Genomic DNA, 22,903 nt, shown 5'->3' on the forward strand with positions numbered 1-22,903 from the left:
TACAGTAACTTGACACATGAAGGAATTGCTACAGTAACTTGACTCATGAAGGAATTGCTAGGCACCAACTTCCAGAATGAACAAAAACGAGCAAGATAACAAGGCAACCTAGGATGCTCCTACATCAATGTGATAAAACATAGTTGTTGGCAACAACTTCATATACATAATTAAATTCAGAAGAAAAAAACCTATCTTCAGTTATTCAATAAGTTAGAATAAAGTGCTGGGCGAGAATCGTGGGTGGGTGGGAGGACAAAAGGGCATCAGGAAACAATTGCTGGAAAAAATAATGAAAAATAGAAAGGTTTTGGAAATTCTTGTTAAATAGGATTAGAAATTCATGGAAGATGGATTGATTGTGGTACCTATGAGAGCAAAATTGACAAAACTTGTCTCCATTGGAAAAGACAATGGCAAGCTCTGCTTTGCAGAGCACTGATAATTCCAACTACAATGCCTTGTTTACAGTGTTGTCTATCTAAGTTGTTCCATGACCCATCACTTTGTGCAAACAAATGTTGAGGCAGAGACAAGCAAGAACCACAAATATAGAAATAAAACCACAAAGAACCACACACACAAAAACATAGATAAACTATATTGATTCAAACATAATGTTTTGTATATAACATATGGCCTTTGTTTTGAGCAACCACTTCTATTTTTTCAAAAAATAGAGTGTTATTTCTATCAAATTACCAGAGTGTTGTTTTTGTCAAATTATCAAAACAAAGTTGAGATACAATTTTTTTTAACAAAATGAAGTTATAAGTAGGAGATATTTCCACAGCAAGTCAAATGGCTGGAGTAGGTAGCAAATGGAAGGGAAGATTAAAAGAAAGGACTAGCAGAAGGCTTATGCGATCCAACAACAAATAGAGATAGATCTGCAAAATCTTAGAATTCCTTGAAAAACATAGACAAAAAGACAATTGTATACTTAAGATACTTTGCCTTGCCATCTCAATCAAGGTATTCAAGTTTCCATCATGTCCTGCCTAATCAACTCACTCAACCAAATTTTAGAATAATTATGCATATAATAATACATCAACATCTTCCATTGACTATAGATATATAATTTTCCCAAAAGAAAAAAGAAATTACACACCTTGCCAAGAAAGTACCCAAATAACAACCAAGTGAGCAATGCTCATACCCTATAATGGTTCTAAGTTCTCTTGGAAAGATGGAGCTCTCAATTTGCTAAAACTGGACCAAAATAAATAGTTTAAATGACACCTATCAAGTTCAACGCATTCATTTGCTATTGTAGTAACATAAAAGAATCCAACTTCAATGCAAATGGAAAATACAGTAAATAGAAAGGCCAATAAGCAACCAAAAAAAAATTAAAAAAATCAAACCTAAGAAGTTAGATTTAACAGTGGGATAGTCCATAATCTTTGTTTATTTTTCTGCTAGTGATGCTATAGCTCTTTTAATAGTTTCCCACTTATGGTAAGAATGGTAGTTGCTGAATCTGAGATTTATACCTTAAAATGGTGAAGAAACCATGAAACTTGGTATACAATTAATTCATCTTGCTAAACAAGATTCCTTGCAAGGGAATTTTAATGTTTGCAAAATGTCACTTAGCCATTCTTCCATCTCCTATTATTGGTGCATGTAATTCATTGAAAAATGACATCTGTATCATCATGGAAAACATCTGTTTACATGTAATCAACACTTAGAATCTATATGAATGACATTTGGAGTGTTATTAAAATAATATATTTTTGCTACTTGGAAGCATAGACAATACACAATTGTACTTGCCCTTGCATGTATGTCAATCGTGGAAGCATAATGATGCACCTGAATAGTTTTCTTAATGCCACATGTAAATCATATAATTTTTATCAACTTTGTTAATTGAGAAAGAAAATACTACCGGTAAAAATAGCTCTAACCAATTAGAAAAATAGATATAACAGAATAAAAATCAACCAATTAAATAAAATGAACAAGACCATAGGTTAAAATTTCCTTACTAATTGAAAAAAGACATACGGAAACTTTAGTCTCCTCCTTACGACAGGAACTAATAAATCATTTACAAACAATTACTATATTATATTCTTATTAAATTTCCAGCTAAATATCATTATTACTCATCCAAAAATTAATTCAATATATTTACATTAACATAATATAAAATAAACTTAATGATATTTATTTATTCTTCCTTTGCCCTAATGGGTATGAGTCGCTTTCTATTAAATTAATTTAATATGAAGGCAAGCAATCTCGTAGATAGATAGATAGATAGATAGATAAAATTTTAACGTCCACGAGGCCAAAAATAGCCTATGGGACAGCAAGACAACTCAAGCAGACTTAAGTAGCGCTGTTCGCCTCTTGTGTAGACTAATGATGAGCCCCCCCAATTGCTCAATGTACTCTTCGTTGAACAGGTTATGCCAAGAACTGTCACATATAGTATCCGCAAACTTATCCCTGCTATCCTTGTAGGCCTCACATTCTAGAATAAAGTGCTGTTCAGTTTCCACTTTCCCAGAATTGCAAAATCTGCAAATTCTCTCTTCCCAAGCCTCCTTTGGCCTCTTCCAACGCCCGGTCTCACAACGAAGTTGGTGAGAGTTGGTTCTCAGCTGAGCAATAAGAATTTTAGCTCTCCAAGAAATGTTGGCTCCTATGTACACTTTTTCGAGTTGATCACAAGTGGAGTTGAACTCATTTAGCTAAAAGAGTTATTGCAGGCTCTCGAAAAAATCTTTTGTCCCAAGTTGGTGTAAGAAAGAATATGCCCTCATGTAAATTCAATGTTCTGGGTCGAGTGGCAGATTTACGAGGCGCAAGTTAACATCATAAAATAGCTCTTGATGACTCTCATAGGTAAAAGGACACTTATGGGGACGGTGCAGACTTGTGCCAAACAGCGCGGAATTAAGCGGCACCACCTTCACAAGTTATAAATATCTTATTCCTAACGCAAGATGGGGCCTCGTTTTCACCGATCTAACGTAGTCATCATCTTTTTAAACCCAACAAAAACAACAACACTTTGCTCTGCATCAAGTCATAAACAATGGCCTCGTTAAATTTTCCTTCTCTTTCAACACTACCTTCAAATTCCATTTCTCGGCATCATTTTAAGAGGCAGTTAGCAGTGACTTTAACTGTGGGAATTGGAGTGGGTCTGGCTGTTGCTCCCCAGCTTGCCAAGCAAAGAAAGTGGTTGGCAAAGAATCTCTGGGAGGCTTGCACTCGTGAGAAAACAAAGAGAAGCAGCTCTGGTTATCTTTGGGGTTCCCTGGCATGCATGTCCTTGTCAGCTGAGGTTGCTCACAGTGACAGTTCGACAGTGGAACCCAATACGGGCGTTTCTTTCCCGTCTTCCTTGGATGAGACCAAACACCTGGCTGGGGTTGGAGTAAGGAGGAAGAGTATTTTTGGCCTTAAGAACATCAATGTATATGCCTTTGGTAAGATTACAATTCGATCTCAATTTCGTTGTCCTTGCAATTCTATGGGTACCAAATCTGTTTTCTGAATGTGGGTACTTGTAAAGTAAAGAAATTGAACTATGGCGTAATTGATCAAATCTTAAGAGTCACTTGTGTTTTTGGCAACTTGTGCGTGACTATCGATCATAATGTGGCTACAGGATTGAACATTTTCTTCGATTTCTTGTTGGTAATGAAGTGTCGTCTTCAGATCTCACTTTGATCCTAAGCCTACATTGTGTACAAGATAAACAATCGAAAAGAAGAGAAAGCTAAGGTTCACTGCTCGCTAATCGTTATTGCTTCACGCGCCCAAATAGATCGAACCCAGTTCAGACATGATTGTCATCCGTCGGAACTTTATAGCACAAAAAACTGTTCTTTCCACTTTCCATTAAGTATGTTGGCTGGAGAGGCTAAAACTTTGATATTGTAATAGAGTTGGGCTTTTGAAGCTGAAACCCTGATGTTTTGAGTTTCGATTTTTCTGCAAAAAAAAAGTCAATTTTATTTATTTCTGCTTTCTATCCTTCACACATTTGCTTGTCCTTTCCCATAGAAGTTTCCCCAAGTTTTTACTGGTTCCTCTGTTACCCTGTTGAAATTTCCCCAATTTCTGTCAATTCCCGACTCTACCTTTCCTTTTTCCTCATGCCTTTTTGTCCATCTAACTCTGTTTTCCGGGTTTGAAGTGCTATCTTTGGTGCCAAGCTTAATACTGCACCCTAAATTTTACAGTACTAAACGAATACCGTTTCTGTGATTTCTCCTAATAGCTTTTAACTGATTTTGAAATCCATAATGGCCAATGTCTTTGTGAGAGATGCGAATTTCTTCTATTCAAATCTAATGATAACGACTGGTGATTATATTTGAAGATTCATAGAAAACCTTTAGAATCCTTTCAAAATGATAATCTGCCTAGCAATTAACAGTCTACCACTCAGGGATGGAATGCTTGATGCATGTAACCGAAAAGATTGGGATTTAGTCACTCAAGGCGGGTTAATACGAGATATTTGAGTACCTTGACTCAGTTCTCTTTTAATATTACTAATCTTTTGGTTTTGAGTGATTGCTCAGTGTCTCACTGCGTCAGAAACTTGTGCAATCGAGTGTGTAAATTTTGTTTTATCTGATGCTCAAGTTCTGTAAAGGATCATTCGGATAAATTTGAAGCCAAGACTTAAAGAAAAAGAAAAGGATATCGTTTCGTGTAAGTGTGCTTTTGGGAAAATGGGGGGCACTAGGTCATCTAGAATGAAGGCAAGGTTAGAAATAGGATGGAGAATGAAGGAAAAAATTAAGAAGAGGAGACTATGGGGAAGGGATGCGGTTGGTGACTGGGTTGAATTTTTTCTTTTATATTGCAGATTTTTATAACAAATTTTTCTTTTCATATGAGCATTAACATGAGACTAATGGAGGTGTTCATCATATAGTGTGATGGTTAAGTGGTTACATTGTTAATGGTGCAACCAAGGTTTAAATCCCTGCGGGGCTCACATGGTGTTCATGTCAGAATTAGGCAATAAATGTGTATGGATTGTTGGTGGTGGAGAAAGGAGGAAAGAACATATAGAATAAGGATAGGACAGAGTGAGGAGGAGAAGAAGGATGTGGAGGAGACAGAGGAGAGGATAGAGGACAAAGAAGAGGAGGAGGACGTGAAGGAGACAAAGGAGAGGAGAGAGGAGGAAGAGGAGGTAGGGGAGAGTGTGGAGGAGGAGGCAGTTGGAGGATAAGCAAGACGGCCATGCATTAATGGCACTACGTTGGACGAGTGTTAATGCCAGATGAGATCCCTCATTTGTAGACTCAGCTGGAGCTAGGGCCAAGCTAAAATCCTTGCACTTCACTCATTAAAAAACATGATACCAATACAAACTCATGCAAACACTTAATAGAGACTAATGAAGTCACTCACAAGAAAACACACTAGAAATCACCAATGGAAGAGCAAGTGTTGTTACCTAAAAATCGACTCATTTACAAGCACATCCATAGTAGAAGCCAACTACTGGAGACCAAAGTCACAACTTAGAGTCCCGTGTTAGATGTCCCTATGGGGATTTGAATATTGTTCTCCTAAATGAGAAACAAAAGCTTTAACTGATTAAGATCGATCACTTGGACACTAGTTAACCTTTAAATAATAAATTAGTTAAATCACTAATTAAGAAATTGTACAGCTAACTTACAAAGTCTATTATTTTGCTAACGTAATAGTAATTGATCTATAAACTAGCCTAATATGTTTAGATTATGATTTAGCTTATATTTTTGAAGGTCTGCAAGAGTGACTGAGCTTCCATTCACAATTTTTATTAAAATTATTTTCTTGGTTTTCTATTTCTATGGCTTGCCTGATCTTTCTAGCTTTCTAGTGACTGTAGATGTAGAAATTTTGACATAGTTTGATGGAGTTTCCTGACAAGGGGACGTGGGGATGGGTTTCGGGGATGGGGGGGGACCAAGGGCCCATGTTTGGGGATGGTAAGTGGACAATGGAGGAACAGTGGCGCAACGCCAGCTGGGGGGCAGCGTTATTATACAAATTGAGGTGAATTAAACAATTTCAAGGCAAAATCTGCAATATAACAAGTGACCTGGTGCTCCCCAGCGGATGTGGCAAAGGTGGAGGCGCTCTGGGGGGGACATTTCTCCCAAGCCCCTGAGCCTTGGGAACATTCCCCTAATGGGGTTGTGGGTTTTGTTGAGGGGATGTGTCCCTATCGAACACTGACTTTTTTGTATCCCTGATATTTATGGGCTCTTCTCATGTTCAGTTCGCGTATATTATTTGACCCTAGATCATTGGATGTCTCAAGCAGGCCAGTTGATTCTGGCTTGGAAAGAATACCACCTGCAAGGAATCTCATTAACAACTTTTCTGACTATTGCTTCCAATTTTTTCTGTCACTTTTAAGGCTGGTTGGGAGTTCTTGAAAGTTTCTAATTTTATAATTTTGCCCATTTTCTGAAAACTTTCCTAGCCAGTTTTTTCTGTAATATCTTGAATATAAGGTAAAATCTTTCTTCTCCACATTGTCCTCATCAGTCCTCGGAGTACTATCATTTTTTGCTTGTTTGGGGTCTTTAGACTTTTTTGACTTGCCAGTTTTAAAACAATTCTTCTTTAGGATTTTTTTAAAGATATTTTTCATCATTCTTCAAGTGTTCTGGGTCAGCAATTCGGAGAACTCTAGTAGTAGGGTGTCTATCATTTTGGCTGTTTGTAATATAGTTTGGTGGGGAACAACTCTAAGGGACATGTATATCTGTCTTTATCTTGTGGATATTTTTGGAGAGAGATCCATTAGCTCCTTAAGGTGATAGAGACATCTAAGAAGGGTTGACAATGGTTTCTTTCAATTTCATCAGGAATTGAATTTGCACTTGGACTGAGCATTAAAGTTTCACAAATAACTTTTCAAGCAACTCTTTGTCACATGGGCAGTAACATTTGTTTCTTTCACCTTAGTATACCATGGCTTAGGTTTTGAGTGAGAGGATTCTAATGCAGTCTATTTAATTTTTTCCCCTAAATAAGCTAGTTACAGTGGTTGAGAGAGGTGAGCAGATGGCTACTCTTATTGCTTGTACATAAATACCTCTTAAGATTCTAAAATATGTTGATCATAAGCAAAAACTTATCTTGCAGTATACTTCTCATCGATATCCCTGAAAGCTTTAACTGCTCTTTTCAACAGGGTTTCAGTGAAGAGAAAGACCATGCCAAAGCTAACCCATAAGTATGTTCTTCACATGTATGGTTCATAAGGATGCTGGCAAAGCTAGCAGTGCTCTTGGGGAATGACGAAGTGTTATCCACAAAAGGATTTCACTTCTTGGTTAAGTATCTAGCTAGTTGGGTGAGTTTATTGTACTGCAAACGATCAAAATGAGAGGATAAATCTCATTATTTAGTGAGGAAATCAAATTGGTTGCATTCCTTTGTTGATCAATTTTTGTCATCTTCCCTGTGATCTTTAATTTGACCTTCAATGTGCTCCACTAGGTTAAGTATCAGTGTTTGTAATGCCCCTTTTAGGGATAACTATTTTTCCCTGTAATGACAAGTTCAATTAAAATAGGAGATATATTTTATTCCGAATACAAACTTACAAATTAAAAGATTCTTTTCTTATGTAAATCTTGTTTTAGGTCCTGCAATCACATTAGACAACATTTGAAATGTAATCCATGAGACCAACTATTTTTGGAAGATTTGATTATCTAATAACACATAAATGCATATTCTCTAGAGCCTTCCAGTGTATGATTTGAGTCTTTTCAGAATTCCTGCTAAATTCGTAGAGGCTATTGAAAGGATTCAAAAACTTTCCTTTAGTCTGGGGTGTGTTTGTAGACCCAAAAGCCTAGGAGGCTTTTGCCTGAGAAGTATCAAAACCCTTAATAAAGCTCTCCTTGCCAAACAAATTTGGAGGACTTTTGGCCAGAGTCGGGAATGGAACTCTATTTGGAGAATTTGCCTGAGAAGTATCAAAACCCTTAATAAAGATCTCCTTGCCAAACAAATTTGGAGGACTTTTGGCCAGAGTGGGGAATGGAACTCTATTTGGAGAAGCAAATATCTTCATCCTCATCTCTCTTTGGCAGGTTTGTTAAACTCTTCTGATATTCCCTCTAGCTCTTTGATTTGGAACAATGTTCTTAATGCCAAACAGACTGTAGCCCTTGGGGTGGCCTGGAAAGTTGGAAACGGAAGAAAAGTTAAATTTTCTGGAGATAAGTGGCTTATTGAGACCCCCCTTACTGAACATGCTTCTTTCACTCCCTTTATGCAGGAGTGCAAGGTCAGGTTTGGAGAGATGGTTGTTGACTATTGGCAGAATGATCAGTGGGTTGACTTGGATAGGGTCAGCTTTAATCTCCTTGCTTTACAGCAGACTCTTTACTCCACTATGCTGGTTTCGGATGATGAAGACATGGAGATTTGGAATGGCACCCCGGCTGGACTTTTCTTGATGCTGTCATCTGTCATTTTGCTCTCTAATTTCCAGAAGCCTCCTCCCTGGTCTAAGGCCTGGTTCTGGGGCCTCATCCCAAAGGTTAACATGTTTTTGTGGATCCTCCTTCAAAATAAAATTCTTACTACTGACAATCCGTGCTGCAGAGGTTTTCATTATCCTATCATATTATCTTTGCATGGAAGATGAAGAGTCTTTCAATCATATCTTGCTCCATTGCTCTCTTTCTTCCCAGATTTGGTCTAAATTTCTGCAGATTCTCAATGTTAACTGGAATTTTTTTCAACCTATTCTACATTGTTTCAGGGATTGGTGCAACCCTTCTTCCAATAAAACAATTAGATCACTGTGGGCTTTTGTTCTGCATCATATCCTTTGGGCCATTTGGAAGGAGAGGAACAACAATATTTTTTAGAGATGCTGCTGCCCCTCCTGACATTGTCCTTGAGAAGATTTTCAGAGGCGTAAAAGAGAATATGCAAGTGTTGGGTAAGGTCCACGCCCTTGCTAGCCAATCCGACCAATTCGTCATGATGCAATAGAAGATTCCTTTCCGTCCTCCTCTGGGCAATCTGAGTAATGGTAGAGATAGATGCAAGTGGAATTATTCTCCTAAAGGTTGGGTTAAAATTAACTTTGATGAGGCAGCTAAGGGTAATCCTAAGGCGGCTAGGTACAGGGGAGTAATCAGAGATGATAATGGCCTATTTGTTGTGGTGCTGGTGCTCCCCTTGGGAATCCAAACCAACCACTTAGCTGAGGCAATGACAGCCTTCCAGTCCCTTCTCTTTGCCAGAAAGTTTAAGGGTTGCAAAGTTTGGATTGAGGGGAACTCAAATAATATTGTTAGGTGCTTGAGGAGACTCACCCTTCCCTCATGGACTGTCAATAATATCATATCTTCGACCAAGGGGATAGTTAATTCTTTTGAGAAATGCCATATATCTCATGGCCATAGAGAAGTGAACACTGGCGGATTGGATTGCCAATATGGCTGTCAAAGTTGACTCACCCATCATTTGGCATTGTGAGATGGCATTTCTGCACGATGCCAAAGCCATCCTAAATTATGACGGAATGCATGGCTAAGAGGGAGCAATCTTTACTGATTTCAATGTGCTTGAGACAGCGTAAGACATTTATACTCAAAAAGGTTTCCGTCTGACTGATAGACTAGATGGCACCTGTGACAAATGTTTGTTGGGGTAGTTTGGACAGTTGTTCATTCATTTGCTAGGATTTAGTAAATAATTTTTTTTCCAACAAATTTGTTGGGAATGAGGACAATTGTTTATTAATTAATTTATCTCTTTTAGAAACACCTAGAAATTAATTGGTTAGGGTTAGTTAGGGTGTTATTAATCTCAGGCGTTGATTGAGAATAACTCTTGGTCGTTGGTTTTCCAACAAGAGTGGTATAAAAGGGGGTCAGTGGGCATTTGGAGAATACAAGTTTGAGAAGCATTTGCAGTGAGAGCAAATGAATTTGTAGCGTTAGCAAATAGTCTTGCAGTGTTAGCAAGGGTGCAGTGATAGTGTTCGGGATAGTAGTGGTGGAATCTCAACAGGAGAAATTGGGAGATTGTCGGAGCTCTGCCAGTAAGGGGCAAGTAGTTTATGTATTTCTTAATTTGTTGAAGTTTAATATAATTCATCATTTGCAGTACTAGTTTTCTCTTTTGGGGTTTTCTGGGAACAATTTGTCCAAAAATATTGTGTTCCTTGTGTTGCATAATCTTTTTCATCATTTTATTTGTGAAGTTGTAGTTGTGTAATTTTTCAATATTTTCTTTTGAGTAGTCAAATAATCTATACAAGGTAGGAGATTAATAATTAGTAACTACAATAGAATTTTCACATGGTATCAGAGCTAAGTTGAGGGAAGAAAAGATTTAGCATCGACAAAGGAAAGAAGATTGAGGGTTTATAAAACCCAGATTGAGCTCTTTAGCATTGTTATTTCCTTTTATCCTTTGAGATGGCCTCAATAAGTTTAAGAGATTAGGACAGATTGGATGGAGCTTCTAATTTTGGTGTCTGGAAAACCATAAATTTTTATGTTGTTCGAGGGGAATGGTATCAAACAATTTGTGACTAGTGTTGTAGTTGTACCTACAGATCCAACACAACTCGCAACATATAAGGATGACACCAAGGCTAGGAGGCTAATCCTTGATAGTGTCAAGGATCATATAGTTTTGCATCTGCTTAGTTAGATACAACAAAAAGATGTGGGACACCATTTTGAATTTGTACCAGAGTGCTACCACTAATTGGAAGAAGATGCTCAGAGAAAAAATGAAAATACATGGAGAAGATGTGACAAGTTGCCTCACTAGACTTAGACTTGTCAAGGGCAATTTAGTGGCTATTGGAGATAAGCTAGATGATGACGAGCTAGTAAGAATAGCCCTAGATAAGTTTACTAAGCAGTGGGATGTTTTTGTCCAAGTTGTTAGTGGACGAGACACCTTATTGAGTTAAGATTGAGTATGGAGTGATTTCACTTAGGAAGAGCTTAGACTAGTTCTTGCCAACAGAGCCAACAATAAGAGTCAAAAAAGTGAGGTGGAATAGTAAAATGTCATCCTAGCCAAAAAAGGGAAAGCAAAGAAGGGGTCTAGCAAAGGATCAAATGCATAAAGTGAGAAGGACTTGTCCAAGATCAAGTGTTATGGTTGTCACAAGTTTGGCCACTATGCCAATGATTGCCCACAAAGGAAGAAGAGAAAGTGAGCTTTAAAAAGTGTAGATGAGCTCACTAGTAGAATGGAGGATGATTTTGCACTCATAGCTTGCATGATTAGCTTAACCTCGCCAAGCATTTGGTATATAGATAGTGGGCTGTCATTTCATATGACAAGATTTAGCGAGTAGTTTTCTAGTTATAAGGAGGAGGAAACCCGAATCTAGATTTCTATGGGGAACTTGTCCAAACTCAACCCAATTGGGAAAGGAACCGTTCAGTGTCAGAGGGAGAATTGGAAGATGATTGCCTTTCATGATGTGTTGCATGTGCCAAGTTTAGGTATGAACCTTATTTCTGTATTTGTCCTTTAGGATGAAGGCTATAATGTATTCTTTAGAGGGGCACATGTTTGATTAAGCACAAGAATTGGAAATTGCCTATATCTATTGGAGTTAGGAGTGGTTGACTGTATAGGTTGCAGTTTGATACTCCTAAGGCACTCATGAGCAATAGTAATTCTAGAGATCGTAGAGAGCTATGACGTAGGAGGATGAGCCATATACATTATGGACCACTTAAATTGCATCGTGACACAGTGATAAGTATTCCAGAGTTAAGCACATAGCATGATGATGTATGTAAGGATGCATGTTAGGGAATTTTATGAATGCTACTTTTCCAAGGAGTGACACCAGATCCAACGATGTTCTTGATTTAGTACATATAGATATATGCGGACCAATGTCGACGAAGTCTTTCAGAGGATATGACTACTTTGTCACTTTTATTCACAATCTCTCTAAGAAGACTTGGATACACTTTTAGAAGACCAAGGATGAGGTTTTCAGTAGTGTCCAAGAGTTCAAAGCTCTTGTGGAGAATTCGACAAGAAGGAACATAAGGCTCTTCAGTCAAACAATGGAGGCAAACACAAAGGGAAAGAGTTCCAAGAGTACTGTACTAGCAAAGGAATCAAGAGAAAGTGGATTGTTTCTTATAATTCACAACAAAATGGGGTTGTTGAGAGGAAGAACCATTCTATATTGAAGGCAACAATGGGTATGCTACATGACCAAGCCATGCAACGTTAGTTATGGAAAGAGGTGTATAGTACGCAGTATGCATACAAATCAGGGTTCTACATAAGGTATTAGAGCAAATGACAACAAAGGAGGCTTTCACAGACAAGAAGCTAGATTTCAATCACTTTAGGGCATTTGGGAGTCTAGCTTATTGTTATATTCCAAGAGATACACGTATCACATTAGATCAGACTATAGAGAGAGGGTACTTTGTTGGGTATAGTGAAACCTCAAAGGCATATCAGATATTTATTCTAGGAACCAAGAGGATTATAGTGAGACGTGATGTCAAGTTCATGGAAGACAAAGAGTTTAGGAGGTCCAAAGATTTTCTAGCAATTGATCAGTGTGAGCAGCCAATGGAAGCTCTGAGGATGGTTCATTCGAATTAGGGACAACAAAGTACTAAAATAATTACTAGTGCAAGCACAAGCTCAAGTGGTGAGAGTTCATAGAATATGGAACAACAAGAGATGCCTCCAAAAGACGAGGAGGTTGACATATCATCCTCTACAGTTGGCAGTGAGGTTCAAGAGACACATAGGGATATTCAGGAGTTTGAGGGAGCTTTGGTGGAGTACTAGACAACGGAGACAATCAACCAAGTTTAATGTGATGTCCCTAGTTTTAGACTAGGTTTTAATAAGAGTTAAACAATAATATTCTATTAATTTAATATATTTATATAGATAAATATATGATGTAAATCATCTAATACATTTTATGATATATTTAAATATAATGATAATATATTATCATTTACTATTGATAATATAATTCTACTAATATAGTAATATTAGAATATATATCTACCAATATAAGAATCTTATGATATATGTAATAATGATAATAAATAAGGATGGTACTAAATGAATGGTGATAGCATTATTATGTTGTCTAAATAGCTTATATTATCCATAATCCTATGGATACACTACAAATAAGGAAATTTAATAATTAATAAATGTTATACATATAATATATATTAATATATATTGTTAAATATATGTTAATTAATAGCTATTAAACCTTAACCATAACAACTAGTTAATTATTATTGAAGGGATGCAACCATTCACGACTATTCACTACTAATAATATATATAAATAGAAGAACAGATGATAGAGGAAGATATATTAGATATGAATTATCACAAAGGCTTAGGGGAATAAAGAAGCAAATCAGATGAAAATATAATGAAAAGGAAACAAGTTGGAGAAAAACTGTAAATGTCCCAAAGGGGACATTACATTTAATGACTATGAGGCCTTAGTCAGTGAATTGGTAGATAGTGAGCTTTCCAACTATCAAGATGCTGCACAACATCAGGTGTGGCAAGATGCAATGGTTGAGGAACATATCTCAATAATGCAGAATGATGTGTGGGAAGTAGTGCATAGACCAACAAATAGGGTGGTGGTTAGATCACACTTAATCAATAAGATCAAGCATGGTGCAGATGGTAGCATCGTGAAATACAAAACAAGGTTTGTGGCCAAGGGGACATTTTCTCCAGTGGCAAGGTATACTTCTATACGAGCTGATCTCATTTGCAACACAAATGAGATGGAAAATCCATCAAATGGATGTCAAGACAACATTCCTTAATCGTAAGTTAAAAGAGGAGGTATACATAGAATAACCTAAAGGCTTTGTAGCACACAGCAAGGAGACCTACGTGTGCAGATTGAAGAGACCCTTGTATGAACTCAAGCAGGCTCTCAAAGTATGGTATGAGTGCATTGATACATACTTGTTGGGAATGGGCTTTGTGAAGAGTGAGGCAGATGCTGATCTCTATTACTTAGTGGTTGGGGGGTGAAATTTTCATTTTGTTCTATACGTGGTTGACTTGCTTCTAATAGGTTTACTAGGGTTCATAGAGGAGTGCAAGAGGGACCTTGCAACAAAGTTCAAGATGAAGGATTTGGGACTTATGCACTACTTTGTAGGGCATGTGTGGTAGAGAGATGGAGATATTTTTTTGGAAAAGGGAAATATTGCATCAAAATCTTGAAAAGGTTCAAGATGGAGGATAGAAAAGCCATGTCAACACCTATGATCACAAATTGGAAGAAGGTAGACATGTCAAGGGAGAAGGATTTACACCCACATTATACAGGCAATTGATTGGTTCTCTCATGTATTTGGTTAACACTATGCTAGATATAGCTTTTGTAGTGAACTCCCTTAGTCAATTCATGGTTGAGCCAAAGAGAGTGCATTAAACAACGACAAAGCATGTGTTGTGGTATCTACAAGGTGCAATTGAGCATGGGATTAGATATTAATCAAGTTGATAGACCATACTGACACAGATTGAGAAGACAATACATCGGACAAGAACAATACTTTGGTTGTTGCTTTAGTTTGGGATTAGGAGTTGTCTCTTGATTCAAGAGGAAGCAAAAGTCCGTGGCTCTGAGTTTTACAGAGTTAAAATACATAGCGGCCAACATGGCAATGTGTGAAGCTTATGGCTTCGGAAGTTGTTGGTAGCCTTATTTGGTCAAAGAGTTGAGACTATTTTGATACACTGTGACAATCAAAGTTGCACTAAATTGTTTGAGAATCTTGTGTTTATTGATAGGCTGAAGCATATAGACATCAGGTATCACTTCATCAGGGATTGTGTACAACGAGGGATCGTCCAACTACAATTATACCTACATTGGAGCACGTAGCAAACATTTTGACTAAGTCACTAGGGAAGGCAAAATTCATCTTCTTTAGAGATAAGTTGGGTGTCATGCAGAAGAACTTCCTTGCTAAGAGGGAGTGTTGGTTGGGGTAGCTTGGATAGTTGTTCGTCCATTTGCTAGGATTTAGTAAATAATTATTTTTCTAACAAATTTGTTAGGAATGAGGACAATTATTTACTAATTAATTGATCTCTTTTTGAAACACCTAAAAGCTAATTTGTTAGGGTGTTATCAATCTCAGTTGTTGATTGAGAATAAATCTTGGTCATTGGTTTTCCAATGGGAGTAGTATAAAGGGGAGTCAGTGGGCATTTGGAGAATACAAGATTGAGAAGCATTTTCAGTGATAGCAAATGAATTTGTGCAGTGTTAGCAAATAGTCTTGTAGTGTTAGGAAAGGCACAGTGATTGCGTTAGGGACAGCAGTGGTGGAATCTCAACAGGAGAATTTGGGAGATTGTCGAAGCTTTGCCAGTAAGAGGCAAGCAGTTTATATATCTGTTAATTTGCTGAAGTTTAATATAATTCCTTCTCTGCAATACTGGTTTTCCCTTTGGGGTTTGTCCAGGGACAATTTGTCCAAAAATATTGAGTTCCTTGTGTTGCGTAATCCTTTCATTATTTTATTTGTGAAGTTGCAGTTGAGTTATTATTCAATATTTGCTTTTGAGCAGTCAAATAATCTAAATAAGATAGGAGATTAATAATCATGAACTGCAATAGAATTTTCACAACAAGACCTCACATGCTTTTTGGGTGTTAGTTTCCTTATTTGGGCTTGGTCTTGTCATTTTTGGCACTAGAATTTTGGTCCATCTCTACAGAAAGCCCAATGTCTTGAGAAGTTGTGTTGTAGCAAGTACTTTGAGATGGGAGGTAACAAAAAGCGCATGGAACCCCTTTCGTACGATGAGTAGAAGCAAAAGCCTAAGGTTTGGAGATTACTGAACACCAACAAGATGACCAATTTCATGGAAAGGCTCCACAGTTGCAATCCTACAATTACTTGGATTTTTAAGTAGTGGAGGGACAAGAAATTAACTATCTACGACATAACTGCCAAAGTTAACGAAGGGGTCATAGCACAAATTATTGGCCTTCCTCTTGAATGAAAGAAATTTTATAGAGATTGCAAACTCACAGACTCTATGGTGAAAAGGTTTGTTAAGGAGGGTGAGGAAAAATAGAAATTGTTTAAGATTGATAAGACCTATTACTCTGCTAAGGCCACTAAGAAAATATGAAGAAGGGTTTTGTTCGGTGTTATGCAGTACATTATGTTTGATGGGAGGTTCACGAGGCTATATGGCTCTATTTGTGCTCTTAAGTCACTTTCTCCATGGAGATGAGGTTTCTTTTCCTTTTTACCTCCTTTGTTCAATGAAGGCTAGCATTAAGGAAGCTAGGGTTAATCTTGATAGTAATCCTGCACTTCATGAAGGTCTTATGGTCCTTATCTATGATTATTTTAAAGCTTCCACTATCAAGCACCATATTCTTGATTAATCGGACTTGATGAAGAAATCCATGACACAAAGGATGAAGATGAGGAGGGTTCTGACACTGAGGTGGACGAACTTGATTCATCCATCTGTTATAAAAATCCTAGGAGTTCTCGTAAAGGTAAAGGGAAAGTCTTTGTTTTCTGTCTACTAGAAAGAAAACCAAAAAAAAATCCTACCTCTAGAGCCAGTAAACAAATAAAATTTGAGGAAGAGGTGTGATCTGAGGGAGAAAAAGATGATGACGAGGGATGGGATATAGAGGTTAAGGAGGATCTGGTGTCTTCTCCTCCTAAGAAGAAGACCAAGCACTTGGCTACTTTCTGTGTTAGGAGATTGGGTCAAGATTTGGGCTACTCTCCTACCCTCCCCTCCTTCGGCTGCGAATAGCCTTGCTAAGTCTACCTTTGGAGACAACAATTTGACGAACATTGGGGCTTGTTTCTCCAACTGGTGATAAGAACCCTGAGGTTGATAAGAAACCCTCCAAGGAAGATGCCACATTTACCGATTTGGACAACTATAACAAAGAGTCCTCTATCAATGAAATGCAGACAACTAAAGACATGACTTTGGATTTTTACAAGATCGTTAGGTGGGTATTCCATGAAGTCAAAGATTAAAATCAAGCAAAGGGCTTTCACTAATAAGCTAGAGTTTTTGAAAGCTCTTGGTGTGGCTAAGGACAACTCTTTCCTGATAACGTGAAGGATCTCACTAAGGTTAATGATGCAGATACCATGATTGAGCCCTATGAGACTAGATTTGGTGCCGTTGATACCTAGTTTAATGTTATGGAAGCTAGAGTCTCCAGCGTAGAGACCAATCTTAAGAAAATTGGTGAGCAGAGTTACAAAATTCTCAAGGCCTCTATTGGGCATCTTAAAATTCTAATTGGGAAGCTTGAACAAAGCCATTGTTGAAGTGGAGGATGATAGAGATACTATCCCTCAGGATGCGACTGCTAGGCCAGGGAAAAGAACACGAGCTAGCACCAAGAAGAAGGCACTTAAAGTCAACAAGGATATTGAAGACATCAAAATTGGTGTGGCCTCCTCTTGTGAGGTTTTCACACCATCGCCCCAAAAATTTTTGGGAACCCCCCTTTTTTTATCATCTTGGCAATAATTTTTGAGGTTGTCCAAAAATTTTACTTCTTGGATGCCTTCAGGTCAAGAGGGAGGAGGTTAAATTTATTTTCATCCGGTTTTAAGCTTGATTTTCCATAATGACTAAATTTATCCTTAGGTTGAACAAGTTTCAAAGAGCAACACTTGGCAAGATAAAATTGTAAATTTTGTACTTAGACGATTTTTTTTGAAAATTTGGATATAATTGTATAAACTTGAGTAATTTTCAAAAAATGAAAAATTTGTTAGATTTGGGTTTTTTGGAAAATCTTGAATTTTTCGATGAGAAAATTAATTTTGTGATGATGAAATTGAATTAGGAAAATCGATTTTGGATTCTAGAGAAATGATTTATTTTTGTTAAAAAAAATTAAAATTGCATAGCAAAATCGATTTTGGATTTAAATTGCAAAATTTAGCATTAAATGGGTTTAATTTGCCTTGAAGATTTTAGAGTCTTTAAAGAATTTAGTAATTTAAAATTGAAAGACTTGCTTTTGGCTTGCCAAATCCAATTTTTAATGATATATTAATTACTAAATCGTCATTAAATGAAAATGTTTAGCATCTCCAAGGTTTTATTTATTTTATTTTTGCAATTTTGGTCTAATTTCATTGTGGCAAAATTAATTTTTAGCTTATCATTTAATTCGGGCCATAATTGTGCATTAATTAATGTTTTTTTTTCCCCTCCTAGGTGCAAGTTGGCCAGCTAGAGAATGCAAGTGAATTGGGTATCAGAGGGATCTCCTTCCCCTTACCTCTTCATTCATTCCATCCTCCTCTTCCATGCTTGGGCGAATTTTGAGAAAGGCAGCAATTGTTCTTAAGGAAGGCGATTTTTTCTAGATTTTGGCATTCTTGCAAGGTGGATTTCCATTGTTGGCAATCTGAATTTTTTCTATGAAGGCTGCATTTCTGTCCTAGGCAACTTCTTGTGGCAAATCAGAATTTCTTTCCCTAAGGCGAATTTTGTGGAGCCGAAACTTGTGGAAGTCTGATTTTCTTGAGGAGCTGTAATTTTGCATTAGATCCGAACAGTATTATTTGGCAAAGGAAATAGGCGATTAAAGTCTGATTTTTTGGCACATGTATGGGCAATTTCAAGTGGCTAAATTCTGATTTCTTCAGCTGGGGCATCAATATTTGCAAGGGCTTGAAATTCTTAGGTCTGATCCGAAATTCAAAAGAAGACCTGGCCATTGGTAAAGGTAAATTCAATTCATTTAGAGTTGAAAGTGGTCCTTAAGCGGATTTCGCTCTTTTGTTCTTGGTTTAGTTTTGCTTCTCTTGGTTCTTCTTCATCATCCCATCCTAGGTTAAAGATTGGAGATTGATAAGTGTAGAATTCATGATAGAGCATTTGGTGAGGCAGAAATAAGCTAGAACACCATAGGTTGAAGTTGGGAGATATAAGTGTAGTCCATCTTAAGGTAACGACGAGGTAGAAATAAGTGTTAGTCCCATTTGTCATGTTCAAAATATAAGAGCAAAAACGCACACAAATTTTTTTTTTTTTTGACTAAGATTTAATAAGATAAAATGGTTGACAGAGATTTAGATGTTTAATCTATGATGGAACTAATTGTTCGAGTAGTTTAAAAATTCAGATAGCCATAGGTACTTTGAAGTTAGATGCAAGTTCTCAACGATATAACGAGGTTACAACTCAATTTGATCATATCATAAAATAGATAGTTGGATGAACTAAAAGTTTCTAGTAAATCAATTAATTAATTAATTTATTATTTACCATTAAAAATGATGACTAGAACAAATTCAATAAATCTATAAGTTAAACTAAACTTTATTTACTCTATTATAAAGTTAAATTCAACATTAAAATGTCAATATTAAGGTTTATCGAAATGATCTCTCAATAATAGAAGACTAATTAGTAGCATAAAATAAAATACAATAATAACAAAGGGTAACGGAAATAAAACTACTATTCCTTTTTATTTAGAATACAAGGAGATGCATAATTCTTAACCAAATTTGATTTTGTCAATTATATAATTTAACAAGGAGACGAATGAATATGTTGTTCACAATGTAGGATTGTTCATTTCCTCTTAATACATATAACATTGAATTGAAAACTTCAACATATCCAATTTACTCATCCTTTAACATATTTGAAAACTTGAAATTCATAATTCAATAACATTAACCATTAATCTATTTTCTCACATACATATGCATAGTTTGAAAACACATAAGAGCAATGCAAGGAGGTTTTCACAATCTTTTCCTTTCTCTATTATTTAACCTGGTTCAAGGCTCCATCGGGAACGAATCAGTAAGAAAATCCGACGTCTTTGCCAATACATCAAAGTTTAAAATACAATTTTACAAATATTACAATTCAATCGAATTCTCTTCAAGGGCTTGCACAAGAGATCTTTACCAAAGTCTTCAATGCATCAAAGAAACCATGGGGGAGACAAGAACCAACATGGAGGTAAAACAACACAATAAGATGAACAATTCAAGCATGCATTTCCCACCCGGTTTTGCACAATAGGTTCAACAATGAACCAAAATAGGGGGGAGGTGGATTTTCTCAATAGGGGATGTCAATCACCATACCATAACGTAGCCTTTTCGGGGCTAAAATTCAAGAACTTCCGTTCTTCTACAATTGCCCTTTCAGGGCCAATATAACAAGGGTGTTCATTCCTTCTATTCTTCAAGAATTCAATCTTTCATACAAGGTATGGGATAACAAGTAGGGGCCCATACACCCTACCCTCTTTCCCTCCTCTCACCATGAGAGGAGACTCCACACTATTGAGGTCCAACTAAGGCCCTTCCCCCATACATGGCCACTTCTTCCCTATCCAAGGGTGAGTGATGCCAAAACAATCCCCATGAAATGCCCATAAAATACAAAACATCAAAGCAAGTATGAGAATAACATCAAAAGTAAAACAAGTTAAGATCCCTCCAAATCAATCCCCAACACACAAGCAAGCAATACAAAAACAACACAATGCATTATGCATTATTCAAGCAAGATTCAAGCATGACAAATAAAGAAAACAATTCAAAGAAGTGAAGAACTCCTACCTTCACCAAAAGAGTTATGGCAAAATAGTGGTTTGAGAAGAGCTTTTCCTTTTCTTCCTTCAATCTTCCAACTTTCTCCAACACTAGAGATTGGGTGACAAACCCAAAACTACTTAAAAATGCCTCTAAGTATGATTTTTAACTCAATTAGACTTTAAGTAACCTCGAGGTGGAGTTTTGGGTCACCAACTCAAGTAAAGAGACAATCCATTTTCGCAATCAACCAAAAGTAGGGTTTTTGAGTGACCCTAAAAGTCAACCAAGGAGGCTAAAGGGGTGGAAAGTACTCTCCACCCATACCCTTACCCCTAGGGTACTTAAATTTAATGTTTTTAGGCCTTAAACACTTAATAGGAACAATTAAAAGCTAGGAGAATAGTAAGACCAAATAACAAACTTCAAAGAAAGACAATGCAAAGATAACACAAAATTAACAAGTGGTTTAGTTTCGTCTTTCCATTGGGTTTTCCTGGCTAAATTTCCTGCACACTCATTGCACACATCAGTAGATCAAGAAATCACATGCATTATGTAAATTACGTATCAGAAAAATCATACAAATTAAAACATCCATTTTATTAATAATCAATTGTTTATCTAATTCTACTCATATTTTTGACTATTAGAATTGCATAATCAAGGTGTTAGTTTGCATTCATTTACTTCATCATTACACATGTTCATAAAGCATTAAATGACGAAATCAAATAACTGAAGTAAAGCATCACACAACGTAAAATAGCATAATAATGTTCAGTGCATCAAATAATGTTCTGACATATCGAGTCATGAGTATCAAAATAATAATGTATCATCGATGCTAGGATGGGTCGGAGCGAGGCCTCACATCCTCCCCCACTAGGCATGAACTTCCTCTTGGAGTTCATCAAAAAGATATGGGTACTGAGATTGCATCTGTGCTGCATCCTCCCATGAAGCCGTAACCTCATCATAGCAATCCCACTGGACTAACCTGGTCCAGCTCTTGACCTCGAAGTGATAGGGTCCGTCGGGCAATAATACGGATAGGCTCCAGCGCTAATTGGTCGTCCGACTCCACCTGCAAAGCATCCCAATCTATAATATGAGACTCATCATAAATGTATCCTCTCAATACTGAAATGTGAAACACATCGTGAATGCGTGACAGGCTAGGTGGCAAGGCTAAATGGTAGGCAACTGGTCCTATTCTCTTTAGGATCTCGAACGGTCCAACGAATTGGGGTGCCAACTTAGAGCCCTTTCCGAATCGAATTGGACTCTTGTGCGGTCGCACCCTCAAGAACACTCTATCACCAACCTGATACTCTCGATCTATCCTCTTCACATCAGCATACTTCTTCTGCCGATCCTGTGCCTCTCTCAAGCGCTGTCTAGTCAGAGTCACCTGCTGCTCCGTCTTCTTAACTAACTGAGGGCCAATAGATACTCGATCCTCGATCCTGTCCCAACTCAAAGGCGTCCTGCAAGGTCTTCCATACAAGGCCTTATAAGGCGGCATACCTATGGAGGAATGGTGCCCATTGTTATAGGCAAACTCGACAAGATGTAGATATTCCTCCCACTTGACCTGATGGTCCATCACGTACATACGCAACATTTCCTCCAAAACTTGATTCACTCGCTCGGTCTGCCCGTCGGTTTGAGGATGGTATGTTGTACTGAAATTGAGCCTAGTGCCCAATGCTGTTTACAACTCTCTCCAAAACGATGAGGTGAACAGAGAGTCCCTATCGAAGATGATCTTACGGGGAACACCATGAAGTTTGACAATATCCTGTAGAAACACCTGAGCTATGTTCCGTGCTGTGTATGTAGTACACACGAGAGAGAAGTGGGCAACCTTGGTCAACGTGTCAACTGTTACCAAAATGACATCATGGTGACGAGACGACAAGGGGAGACCAACAATAAAGTCCATAGATATAACATCCCACTTCCACTCTGCAATCTCATGAGGTTGAAGGAGCCCAGCGGGATGATGATGCTCTGCCTTCACCCTCTGACACTTGAGGCATCTTGCAACTATGTTAGCAATCTGCACTCTCATGCCTGGCCAATGATATAACTGCCTCAAATCTGCATGTAACTTCTTAACACCGGGGTGCACTGCATAAGGTGCTCTGTGAGCCTCAAGTATAATGAGCTCGCGCAATCCCCCAATGGAAGGTACATACATACGTCCTCTATGACGCAAGAGTCCATCGGACTCCAAGGAATACTCTGAATACTTCCCTTCCAAGGGTCTCCGAGAA

The 22,903-nt window shown here is 37.5% G+C and overlaps 1 protein-coding gene across 1 annotated transcript in view; it reads left to right on the plus strand.

Annotated features, from left to right (window-relative positions):
* Positions 1-3,036: 3,036 nt before the first annotated feature.
* The window catches only part of FAP1 (Chalcone-flavanone isomerase family protein), a 62,415-nt gene continuing 42,548 nt past the window's right edge, over positions 3,037-22,903 (plus strand). Inside the window, exon 1 of the mRNA XM_089825923.1 lies at positions 3,037-3,455. Coding sequence (XP_089682049.1) covers positions 3,059-3,455 — 397 coding nt within the window. The 5' untranslated portion in view covers positions 3,037-3,058. The remainder of the gene's footprint in view (positions 3,456-22,903) is intronic.

Source organism: Cupressus sempervirens, chromosome 4 (assembly GCF_028749045.1).
Source record: "Cupressus sempervirens isolate cs-2001-9-10 chromosome 4, ASM2874904v1, whole genome shotgun sequence".
Lineage (NCBI taxonomy): Eukaryota > Viridiplantae > Streptophyta > Pinopsida > Cupressales > Cupressaceae > Cupressus > Cupressus sempervirens.